At 42.7% G+C, this 12998-nt stretch overlaps 1 protein-coding gene across 5 annotated transcripts; it reads left to right on the forward strand.

Moving 5' to 3' along the window:
• Window positions 1-335: 335 nt before the first annotated feature.
• Window positions 336-10450, forward strand: elavl1a (ELAV like RNA binding protein 1a). 5 transcript variants are annotated; one of them, XM_063219475.1, is made up of 7 exons: window positions 336-596; window positions 2405-2464; window positions 4487-4703; window positions 5516-5619; window positions 6328-6481; window positions 6596-6821; window positions 7129-10450. In XM_063219475.1, the coding sequence occupies exons 2-7, from the start codon at window positions 2429-2431 to the stop codon at window positions 7451-7453; spliced, it is 1062 nt and encodes a 353-aa protein (XP_063075545.1). In that variant the 5' UTR covers window positions 336-596; window positions 2405-2428; the 3' UTR covers window positions 7454-10450. The 5 variants fall into 5 exon arrangements, with proteins under 5 accessions (XP_063075545.1, XP_063075548.1, XP_063075544.1 ...); XM_063219478.1 differs by having other exon boundaries at window positions 337-596; window positions 4487-4664; XM_063219474.1 differs by having other exon boundaries at window positions 339-596; window positions 6328-6496.
• Window positions 10451-12998: the final 2548 nt, after the last annotated feature.

Consider the following 12998-nt stretch of genomic DNA (forward strand, 5'->3'; position numbering starts at 1 on the left):
GCACTATGCACTAACCATCACTGACACAAGTGCGGGGAATGAGATAGGGTTAGTAGCCTGCACAACCTTTTCAATACAGCACATGGGTTTAAGTATTATTTATTTTCAAGCTAAAACCATTATGCTTAATGTAGAATTACAAAATCCCAAAAATTGTCCAGACAACATAATTAGGTTTAAGGTAGTTTCTAACCCTCTTTGATATGGCAACACTTCCGGTTGATTTCCATAATCTGTATGGCTTTACGTTTTACATTTAATTAATTAATTAATTAATTAATCAAAGAAAAACGGGGTGGGGTTCACCTATCTCCAGAGTTCTGTGGAAAACACGGGCGCGCGCTCATCCTAGCTTGTCAGGAGAGATAATTGACAAGGAAGTCGTCGAATAATCTGCTGCTGTAGGCGGGATGAATATCCTGCCTCGCTGTTCCTACGCTCGCTCTGTCTCTGCCGCTGCTTTTTTTTTTGCTACACTCTCCAGTCTCCCCGGTGGCGTGTTGTGTCACGAGAAGTGAACGTCCATATCTGCGTTCGTTCACAGACGTGCAGGATAGTTCCTGAAACGAGAGTGAGTCGACGAAACAGAAACGTTGGTAAGGCAAAAATATGTGCAGTTGCTGGTTTAATATCTACGTACTTTTTGAATCATGGTGCAGCAGAGTGGCCTCCATGCGACTAGCGTGGGGTGGAAGGCCTAGTGCTAACCTACAGGCCTACGGATGCTTGGTTCATGAACGGAAGAAAATGTTGCTAGCTAGCTGTAACAAAACAGCATAACCTGTATTTAGGGCGGAAATTGTTTGTTCGAAGCACGTGCGATTTGATTACATGACACGACCGACTGGGAACATGTTTACGCTAACTACGGCAAGTTGTGATTATGAAGGTATTTACCGGAAGACGACAGCTAATTTAGCTAGCTAGCTGGCCCGCTAGACGCAGGCCTGTCTTCACGCCCCCTTTTTCATGCCAGCATTTCAAACGACACGCCGAGCAATAGCTTCGTTGTCTGGAGAAGGAGCTCTAGTTCTACAGCTACTGGATAGTAACGTTTATGGCTCAATCGTCTCTTTTAATTCGCGTTACTAGTAGCGGCGGAAGCTATACGCCAATTAAACAATGATCGAGCGAGTTGTTTATTTCTATCTATAAAAATAGAGTAGCCGTCGACAAGTCAATGTTGCGTTAGTAGATTTGCTTCTGCCTGGTAATTTGAGGAGGAAGCTAACTTTAGGTAAATGGAACATTCTCCTGGTGCCCCAATTATTATGCTTTGACCAGTCAGAGATTTTAATTGTGCGTTTCCGTCAGTTTTTTTATGCGTATTTGGAAAGCTATTGGGCGAAGAGGCCCACCAAATCAGCTGATGGGCCTCGCCAGCCAGGTAGCCTGCTCGGCGCCTTTGCAGTGTCTAGTTCATTTTAGAAGTCCAAGGCCAAGCATCAAATTGTGTAAAACTGGAAGACATAGTTAGATGTGCCCAGGTGGTAGCCATGCTGTTATATCCGTTTTTAATATACCATGGATTAGGATTTCCCACATTATTGGTTTTGGTACATTTATTGTCATCGCCCTTGGTTAATACACCCTTAACATAAAGCACATAGCAAGTATTATTATATTTAATTATAGAAGAAAATGATGGTAGATTACCCTTTACTAAAACCTGCATATTTAGAATTTGGACAATTAAGAAGATTTATCTTAAATCACTGTCATCACAGAAGACTATTGGCCACTGTTGCTGGAGTTTCCCCATTCTGGTATCAGATGGTGTTAACTGGTTGTGAGGAAGTCTCTGTGTTCAGGCACAATACAAATGTCATTAAGATTAAGGTATTAGCACGTTCTGAGAAATCTGTCTCAATATAACCATTTCCTTATTCATGGTTATTTTTGTTTCCTCCCTGAGACTTAAATTTCCCCAGATATTGACCGCAGACGAAGGGCTGTTCTTTAAGGGTCATTGGAAATTTAGCATGCTTTTAGTCTCATCTGACAAGAAACTTGACAGAGAAAGTGCCCTTTGGATGCCATGTATAGTTGTGGGAACCAGAAACTAGGGGGAATCAGTCATCAGGTTTTCCCCCCCACAGAGAAATGAATCAAAGTGAGGTGTTAAAAATACACGCTGAAGTACACTGGACCAGACACACAGGCTTATAGCTGTTATGTTCTTTCCACAGGTCACAGAAGGCGGCGCGTCGTCACCTCACTGTGCTTTTTTTGTTTGTTTTTTATTTCAATTGTTTTCCCTCCTAATTTTGACACCCACCCCTGAAAACACCTGTCTTTGCCCTCCCCACTGTTCACATCCTCAATCCTCTCCCACTCCCACCCCCCGCCTTTTTTTTGCCAGCGTGTATTTTTATTACCTTATTTTGTTTTTTGGTACCTTCAGATTCGGGATCTGTGAAGTCTCTTCATGGCAGTCAGAAGGGGACACATTAGATACTTAAAAGTGAGTAGCAATGTGTATCTCAAGATCAACCATTTAGTCCTTCTTTTAGCAGGTCTTGTGATGTTTCCCCCTGGGGGACGATAAAGTTTACCTTGACCTTGATGTAGTAAAGCTCATATACGATAATGGTAGTTCTAGGAAAGTTGCAAGGCTAGAGGACTTGCCTACTTGTAATGTCATCACTGCTTTCACAAAGCAGATCTGCTGCCGTTATTCCACATTTGTGTAGATGTAGTAGTTGTAGCACCCCAATTCCCCAAACCCCACCAAAAGCTCTTATTTAAGGACGCCTTTCAGTTCTGTCCTTAATGCTTTGTGTGACTTATGTAAATAGTAAGATACAGGACCAGAAAACCTCATTGGTTTTCTGAAGGATCATTTGTCCATTTCCCCATCAACACCCCCCACCCCCCCTTCATGAGTGGGAATTTGTACAATAAGGACAGTGTTTGTTCACATCCCGAGAGTTCACTTCCTACACCACGGAAATGCACAATAAGACTTTCTTCCTGCTGCTGAATTGGACATTGTCAGATCCTTGCACGGCTCATTCGTCCCTCCAACATTCCCTCTTGCTCGCTGTAGCTGTTCAAAGACAAAATGTGTCTTGTGCCCTGTTGGGAATATTTGCGTGCTGATTTTGTCATATGTGGAATTCACCATTGATTTAAACATATTTACTAGTGAGTAATGCCACCTATAAGCTGGTACCAGTTTTCTTTTTAGAATTTAAAAAAAGCTGATTTTTTTCCTTTTCTTGTAGCCAGGGAGTAAGAGTTAAATGGGGTTTCCTATTCACATGTACCATCAAAACATGGACAAGTTCACACAGACATAGTGTCAAATGGGGCATCACGGGATGATTGGAGGGCCGAATGTGATTGTAGAATGAATGCCTGCTTCACTGGGTTTCCTGAGGTATATGAAGCTTTAGCTGGAGCTGCCTCACAGTAAATCCTTCTCTTCTATCTCTGCTTTGAATGTAAGAGTTGAGAGTGTATTGGTCCCATGTGCAATAATGAGTCGGCCTTTGCTCATTGTGTGGCTGAGATGTTGAATGTTGGATATGGCTGCTGGACTGTCAGGATGGATCCTGTAACCATAGTTGGATTGTCTCCAAGTATTGATAGACATCAGACCACCAAACAAATGGCCTGGGAGTGTTGTGGTCTACATTCGTGAAAACGTAACTAAGAAGCAATAGGTGCTTGTGCCTTGCCACTTTTTTGCTTTCTTTTCTATAAAAAAAAAATCAAGGACAGACATGTGATGGCATGTTTTCCAACTCCCCCATAATTTCCTCTGAATGCAAATGGTCCTTGTTACTCTGACTGTGTCCTCCTCCTTATCTTTGTCTGGATAGGCAAGCATTTTAGCCCTGTCTTCTAGTGATCATGTGATGCTAATGCAGTTGGTGTATGTACTCCAGAGACCCATGATGACCTCTGCCAATGACGGCAGAAGTACTTGAAAATGAATATTGAATTGGTGGAAGTGGCAGAATTTTTCAATGATCGTCTGGACTCCTCTTTCGAACGGCATTGGATTGTGCTTTTGTTTGGAAAGTTTATGTAATTTCTAGTTGCAATTAGCCAAACCGGTCTGCAGAGCTAAGAAATGTCTGAATCCTTCAACTAAGTTGCGTTGAGCTGGCCAACCTGACGCGCACCTTGACTTTCCCTGACGTTTAATCTTTCCTTGCTGTGAAGTTGTCTAGAGACACTACAGAGATTTTGGGGAGATAAACTGTTTGACAACTGTGTAGACACTATTGACTTCATGGCAAGAACAGCAAACCTAATCACTATTGCATGCTTGTCCAATCCTACCAGCGTGGACATGAAGAAACCATTTTCTGAGAGTGATTTGTAGTATTCGCTGGTCACCAAGATGACGTCATATGACATTGATTCACAATGAAATCCTGGTGGTGGTGGGCGTGGTGGCGATGTGTGTGTGTATATAAGTTAATCCAGGTCTAACCCCGTCTCCCCCCCCCCCTCCTCCCTGGCCCGTCCGTAGGAGGTGCATGACATGTCTAACGGTTACGAAGACCACATGGCGGATGAGGGCAAGGATGCCAGGACAAACCTCATTGTCAATTACCTGCCGCAGAACATGACCCAAGACGAACTCCGCAGCCTCTTCAGCAGTATTGGGGAGGTGGAGTCCGCCAAGCTCATCCGCGACAAAGTGGCAGGTATGTCGTCATCTCCCCATGCACTGCAGTCCTCCTCGGGTATGTTACTTTTTACTTTTTTCCCCCCTCCCTTCCACCCCCCCTGCTCGCTCACATTCTGGTGCTTTGAGTTCGTAGTTGGCAAAGAAAAGGGGTGGGTGGGCCGTCGGGCAGATATGGAGTTGCATTCACACTAGGAATATTCCACTTTTAGTCTTTTATTTATTTGTTGGTTTTATGTAATGCACTGATTTATTTTCACCCACCTCTGTGACACTTCTGTTTAATGACACTTGTCGGTGGCCTGTTTTTTCTTTTATTCATTTTTTTCCCTCCTGTTTTCTCAAGCCTCTCTTTGGTTCGGAGAGAGTGCAAGGCATACACATTTCCACTTAAAGCTGGAACAAAGATGTCACACTCTTGTTTTCACTGGGTCTCCACACATTTCGGTACCGGTGGGAAGCCATGAACCACTTAACCACTGAATTTTGTGTTCACAGTTTTTTTGTGGACAAATATTGCCATGCTCATCATCAATGTTTCCCTCAGTGTTGTGCATTACACTACTCTATTTAACTTTTTGTGTTCTTTTTGCTTCAGACGTTTTCTGAAGACAAGACAGCGTCTCTCCCACGCAGTAGTCCTTTCAAGGCCTTTTAGTCTGCCGCCTTTTGCTTATTTCCCTCACATGGATACTTGTGTCCTCCTGATTATTTTTTTGGGTTTTACTTTCTCATTTTCTTACAGACTTGTTTAACCCTTTTTAACATTCGCATGTATTGTACGGAATTATTTTGTTCAGTATGCAGCGTTTTGATCTGTGCAAAGTTTTTTTTATTTTGTTTTGTTGTTTTCCTATTTTTTTTCTCTAGGCCACAGTTTAGGGTACGGATTTGTTAACTATCTTAACCCTAGTGATGCAGAAAGGGCAATCAATACTCTCAATGGGCTGAGACTACAATCTAAAACTATCAAGGTAACGTGCCTAAAGGTGTTCCTGTACACTTGTTTCAAATGGTAGATTTAAAAGCGCTCACTTTGCCATGGGTCCCTCTTTTGTCCAGTCTCTCTGTACAATCTTTAGCACTCCATGCAGTAGAGAGCACCATGCCTGGTAAACATGCACACCCTACCAAAAAGCAGAGCAATATCCCGGGAGATGCCCCGTAGACTATTATTGTGGCCTTCTCTGTAGCGTTTTAAATACATTTATTTTTATGTGTTAACAATCTTTGTTTTGTGGTTTTCATTTTTCCTTCATAAGCAAATTGGTTTATTTTAATTCACTTATTGGCTGCTCCAGTGTCAGGATTTTTACTAAATTGGGTACATGTTTGCAGTCGGTTTTACTCAAACCACTTGACCCCATTTTGGTTTACTACGTCTTGGTGAGGTTGGACAGTTGGGGGTGGGGGTTTGAAATCATGGGGCTTTCATTTTTTTAATTAGTGGAGACTTTAATCTTTGGTTAAGTGTATACATATACATAGATCCCTGATGCATTTTGCAATACATTGCTCCTAATTGTAGCAAAATAACTGTTGTTACAGTTAACAGTTTAAGAGCATTGCACTTAACAAACTGTTAAATAGTTAGCTATACTTGGACTGGTTTCTTTTTCATTTTCAAGTCCGAAACCTGCAAGTGACTAAAATGCTGTTTTCTTTAACCCTCTCGTCTTCAGGTGTCTTACGCCCGACCAAGCTCAGACACCATAAAAGACGCCAACCTGTACATTAGCGGCCTGCCCAAAAATATGACGCAGAAAGACGTCGAAGACATGTTTGCACGATACGGTCGAATCATTAACTCCCGAGTACTGGTGGACCAAGGAACAGGTGACCAAGAAACAGGCAAAAAAAATACCAATTTCTCAACCAAAAATATCACTCTTTATCTCTTATTTTTGTAAATCGACAGTTTTACACCAGAACTTGGCTCTGCGTCCGCAGGTTTGTCACGGGGCGTGGCATTCATCCGCTTCGACAAGAGGGCAGAGGCTGAAGACGCCATCAAGGGCCTGAATGGCCAGAAGCCACCCGGTGCCGCGGAACCCATCACGGTCAAGTTCGCCGCCAACCCAAACCAGGCCAAGAACTCGCAAATCATCTCGCAGATCTACCACGCACAGTCCCGACGCTTTGGCGGCCCCGTGCATCACCAACAGCAGAGGTTCAGGTGAGGCCCCATAAAGTTAACTAAATTGTGTGTGTGTGTGTGTGTGTGTGTGTGTGTGTGTGTGTGTGTGTGTGTGTGTGTGTGTGTGTGTGTGTGTGTGTGTGTGTGTGTGTGTGTGTGTGTGTGTGTGTGGATAGATATATTGACAGCCAGACAGACGGACTAATGCATTTAAATTCATGACCAGATGTAAAGAAGCTGAGCTTCCTGTAGTTCTCATCGTCCTAAGTCCTGTGCTCACTGGTGTCTATGTCCCTAATCCCCTTTTCCCCTTCCTCCCTCCCTGCCTGCCTGCTTGTCCTGCCAGGTTCTCGCCGATGAGCGTGGACCACATGAGCGGGATCTCTGGCGTGAACGTGCCGGGCAACTCCTCCTCGGGCTGGTGCATCTTCATCTACAACCTGGGCCAGGACGCGGACGAGGGCATCCTCTGGCAGATGTTTGGCCCCTTCGGCGCTGTCACCAACGTCAAGGTCATCCGAGACTTCAACACCAACAAGTGCAAAGGCTTCGGCTTCGTCACCATGACCAACTATGAGGAGGCAGCTATGGCCATCGCTAGCCTGAACGGCTACCGCCTTGGGGACAAAATCTTACAGGTGTCTTTTAAAACCAACAAGTCTCACAAGTAAACAAAAACGGCCAGCCCCACCCCCCTCCCTCCCTCCCTCCCCACCGATGAAGGAGCGATATCTCAGTTTTTCAGCCTAAAAGATTGGCACTGTTAAACTGCTAATGATTTTTTTTTCTTTTCTTTTTTTAGTGTGTGTGTAATCCACTCCGTACATATTCAAGTTTGACAATATTCCTAAAAGTTCAATGGAAAGTAGACACGTTTCGACCGGTCAGATGATGTGACAAATGTTTTTAACTGTTCTGCATCTCCGAAATTATTGTAGACCAACTCCGTAGTTCACAAAACAAACATGTAAGTGTTAGTCTGATAATATATCACAATGTGCCATATTTTGTGGACTACAAACGTAGGGCATGCTGTGGAAGGCATGCTGTGTTTTAAGACTCTTAGCCAGTGTCCACAGCACCGTGGCAATTTTATTGTGAGTCCAAGATAGTTTGGAAAAAAAACAAGATGCCTTATTCTTGCGATTTTACTCCCCCGCCCCACCTCCACCCCTCCTCTGCCTGTTGCCTCTCCACAGCACTTCTTCACAGAGGTTATACTAAGAAGCTGGTCCAGGAGTAAACCAGATTAAGTTAAGAGGTAAATCATCTAATAGAAGAGCCAAAAGTCCTCATTTGTCATCTAATAGAAGAGCCTGTAGTCTTCATTTTTTTTAAGTAAATGAGGACTCCGGGCTCTTCTATTAAATGATTTACCTCTTAACTTAACCTGGCTTACTCCTGTACCAGCTTCTTGGTGTAGGCCCCCTGATGAAGAGGATGTGCTGTTGGTCTGAGGGAGGCAGGCAGCGAGTAGGGCCCCTTATCCCCGATAATGTCAGCATCAGCGTTTTTAAGTGTAGCTTTTTGAAATTTCAGCAATTTTAAAAAGAGCTTAAAGTAGAAGAACTGCATGGTCAACACGAGGGGGTATAGTGTGTACTATTGTATATTTCTTGAGTGATGGGGATTATGAAAGGGACCCTGAGAAAAGACACTAAGTAAAGAAGGACCAAAGAAATCGATTGAAGGTGTCATTTCCCTCTCACAGAGAAAAAAAAACAAGTGAGGCATGAAAGCAGATCCTTCCTAAAAACTTATTGGAATATCTGGATACAAGGTACTAAATAATATCTGTTAAAATATGTTCTGTTGTGAAATGTTTGCTTTTTGTCTGATTTTAGGTTTATTTCATTTATATGCCAGAGGGGAAGTCGATGTAGTTTCTTCTTTTTCCGTTTTTAATTGAAATTATGAAATGTGGAAAAGACTGTTTCATTTTTTTTCTTATTTTCTCTACTAATCCCTCACTCACTTAGCGACTGCCTTGTCAGTTTAATGATCCCACCTCCCCCTTTTTTGTTTGCTTTTGTGGTTTTCCTTTGTTTTGATTGTTTCTCTTGGCATTTGCTATCATTAAATTTCATTTTGTTTTGGTGAAATTTTTGTTTTCGTTTCCTTTTTTTAAAACGTCTTTGATTTAATCTATCCCAGTTTTTGTCAGTGTAGGTCGAACAGAGATGGAGTGCTTGGAACAGATTTTCTTTTTTTTGAGGCGTTCAGACTGCGGCCTAGACTAGTTTGGTTTACTGTTCAGCGTGAGGTTATACTTGATACTTGCTGGTGAACCAAATGGATTTTGGGTTTTATGTTAAACCAGCGCAGCAGCAGTGGGTATGATTTTATGGGCCCTTGAATGTTACAGGACAAGAACCTCCTCGTGGGAACCCTTTTATCACGCTTCTTCCTGGCGTGCTTGAAGTGGTCTCAGTTAGCGCTCTGTTAAACTTTGCTTGCCTGTTTTTATCTCTTACTATATGTACAAATCTACCCTGACTTTCTTAAATAAACTTTTTTGGGCCTAAAACTGAGGGTGTTGCTTAGTGAGTACGTTGGGGGGAATACTTTGGTATTGTGTTCTATAGAGAGGTTGGAGTGGTCTCCTCCAAGGTGGCTTTATAGCATTTTTAATATCTAGGAGAGGACACTGAACAGTTTACGTTACTGTATACAAGGGAACATGGTGGCCTTTTTAAACACAGAAGACCTTTTTCAGGCAAGTTCTTTTTTGTCAAGTTTGGTTACCTTGTACTAGAATTCTTGTGGTGAAACCTGGGTCTATTCCTTATTTTTTTGGTAACATTTAAGCCATGGATGGAAATGCCCAAATATTAATGGTTCTGGTCAAGCAGATTGGAAGTGGTATAATTCTTGGGTGCTGCCATATTCACCCACGGTATGGTAGAAGTATTTATTATTGGAAAGGGGTACCCCAGATGTGCTGAGATGGTGCCCTTTGTGGAGAGAATCCTCCCCTAACCCCCCTCTCCTCAGACATTATTTCTGTCTGTCAAGAATATAGTGCTGCTTCTGCCAAGTAAGCAGAAAACCAAGGTTTGTACAGATTTGATTACCTTGTATTTGTTTTGTCTTGAAGTTTGCATTGGGAGAGTACTGTTGTAATCAGCTTGATTTTTACACTCAGACACCATGAGGTGAAACGCAGCGGTGCGCTGCACGCCTTTTCCTGCTCCGAGGTCTTAACAGCGCCCTCTGGTGGTCAGATGGACAGCATCCACACTTCGATCTTAGCCTCAATGTTCAAGTTGTTTCCTCAAACCTGTTTACCACCTCATTTAAGTTCACATGTGAAATCATGCCTTTTTAAATGTCATCTGTCATTGTGTAATAGTGATAACGAATACAATTTAAACCATTCTGTAAGCCCTTATTTTATGTAAAACAAAGGAGAAGGATTGTGGAGACGAACCTCAACAGTTAAACAGGAAGACGCACAACTTATTTATTTCACCCATTGTGTGTGAGTGTGTGTGTGGTTTTACTTGTTTGTATCTGCTCTTCTTTTCATTTACTTCACTGTTGAATTATTTGAAGTCTGTTTTTGCATCTGTAGTATAAGATATCTGTGGAGAGGTATTGTCTGATGGATTTGTTTAAATAAAAAGTTGGCGTGAGGAGTGTCCTACTCCTGGTCAGGATTGAAATGACTTGATTTGGTTTGTCTTTACTTTTGTTAGCTGCATAGTTGGAAGGAGTCTTTTTTTGGTTCTGAATTAATTGAACAGTGTTCAGTGGAACAGTGGACCCATCTCCGCAAATCTGAACTTAAGGCCTCAGTACCAAAAAGATGTTCCAGGCTACCTTGTTCCATGGCTGAACTCTAATGAAGTGTACATTTCATCCAGTTTCAGGGGTGGGGAAACTTAGTCATTTTAGGGGCCACTTCAGTCCTCCAATGGCTGTACTATGAACACAAACCAAGATTTCCACTTCACTTTAGACCCTACTGAAGGCAGCCACCTTTAATAACTTCATTGTAAGCAAATATAATTTCTATGATTCCTTTACAAAATATGTCATATTTCATGTGAAACTGCTAACACTGAAATTATATCAGGAGCCGGCTCAAATGGCCTCAAGGGCTGTAAACGCCTCTCGAGACACTGGGTGCTTTCCAATATGCAAACTCGAGTCCTCCACTTGTGCTTGTGGCCTTTCTCCTGTACCAGCTGTCAGCTTAGCCACAGCAACTTTTGGGAGACTGTTTTTTAATTCACCATCCCACTTCCAAGATATTGTATTAATTTTCTGTCGTCAGTGACATCATCATGAGGTCACAAACAGGCAAGGGAGGACGGAAGTCCGCAGATTGGAATCCACACATAGGCCGTGTCTCAAATGCCGCACTTGTGCACTTCGCGCACTGTTTTTCAGTGCCTAGGGCGCTCACGCTGAAAATTTCAGTTGAGCCAGTGCACTGAAAGTGCCAGGATGATCCCCTAACAATGGCGGAAAAATGCAGTGCTTGAATGATGGACACTGCACGCACTAAACGGCGGCCATGTTGACAATGACACGGAGGAAATGTGGCATTCGGTTCAGTAGAAGAGTTTGGTCAACAGTCTCCTAATTTTGTAAGTAATGTTGATGGGACACCAACCTTTTCATGCCAATCAAAGTATTGTATATGTGATTGTTGTCCTTTGGGGTGAAGGACATGGAAATACAAGCACCAGACGCTGTGCATTGTAAACAGTAGCCAACTCATATTTTGGCGAGCTAATGCCATGCTCAGCCGTCACTTCCAGCGAGGACACAGTGCATAGTGCTCAAATTTTTCCACGACACTATGCACTAAAGACCTCAGTGCACTGTGTGCACTGTGCACTGACTGTCAGTGCACTGACAAAAGTGCGTCATTTGAGACATAGCCATAGTTTCCCCACCCCTGCTTTAGGTGATGGCCACAGCACAGGAATGGCTAGTGTAGCCCAGGATGGGCAAACGCAGGCCCAGGGGCCACATGCGACCACGAAGAGCATTCAAGGCATTCTTTTGAATTCAATGGGATGCTGTCACCAAACATTCTTAAAATGTCCACCCAAAGGGGCTCTTGCGAATTTGACATTAAGCAAGGCTACTGTATTCATCTAAATACGTTTCATTACAATGATTGTAATGGAAATGGTCAAAAAGTTGTGTCGGCATACATTATTTATTACTGACACAATTAGCCTGTGCCATTTGACCCTTTGGTCAATATTGTAAACCCAATGCAGCCCTTGGGCCAACATACAGTGCACAGCAATAATGAGTGTAAGTGTAATACATCTTTTGAGCTTACAGCAGAAAAGTAAGGTCAATAGTATAACTTAAATGACATATTTGTCCATCTTTGTGAAATTGTGCTGGTGCAAAAGTGAGTACACCCCTATATTAAACTCCCATATGGTGTCTGAGAAGGGGCTGTGTTGGCCCGAAATGACTCGAAATTGAAAGCGAGGTCATCGGTGTGCCTTACATTGAACTTTTACATTTTGAGTCTGCACTGGCTAAAATGAATGTGTGTGGAATTTGAATGAAATCCTAAAGAGAGTATCATGATCTGCTTCAGTAGTCACAGTACATGTTGACAAGCATGTCTCTTTTGGTGAAATTCTGCTTCCTACTGTTGATGGCATCCACACAGCCACAAGCCGTGCCTCTCCCACTACCATACTTGACTTTAAGCATGGGGCACTTTTCTTTGTACAAATCACTTTTCACCACCACACATGCTTGACACCATCTAAAGCAAATTAGTTTATCTTGGTGTCATTAGATCACAGGACATGATTCCAGTAACACATATCCTTAGTTTGTTTGACTGTGATGAGACCATGATCAACAAATTTGAATTAGATTGTGTCAAGCGTGTGTGGTGGTAAAATTGATTTGTACAAAGAAAAGTGCCCCATGATTAAAGTCAACCATGGTGGTGGGACTGAAATGGTTTGGACCTGTATGTATGCCATCAACAGTATGAAGCTGCATTTCACCAAAAGCAACATGCTTCTCAAAATGTACCGTGACTACTGAAGCAGATCATGATATTCTCTACAGGATTTCATTCAAATCTCACACACATCTTGTTTACTCAGGTGCACACTGAAAATGTAAAAGTTCAATGTAAGGCAAGGATGAAATGCACACCGATGACCTCCCTTTTAATCCCTTTCATTTCGAGACTTTCGGGCCAACACGGACCCTTCTCAG

Source organism: Engraulis encrasicolus, chromosome 16 (genome assembly GCF_034702125.1).
Source record: "Engraulis encrasicolus isolate BLACKSEA-1 chromosome 16, IST_EnEncr_1.0, whole genome shotgun sequence".
NCBI lineage: Eukaryota > Metazoa > Chordata > Actinopteri > Clupeiformes > Engraulidae > Engraulis > Engraulis encrasicolus.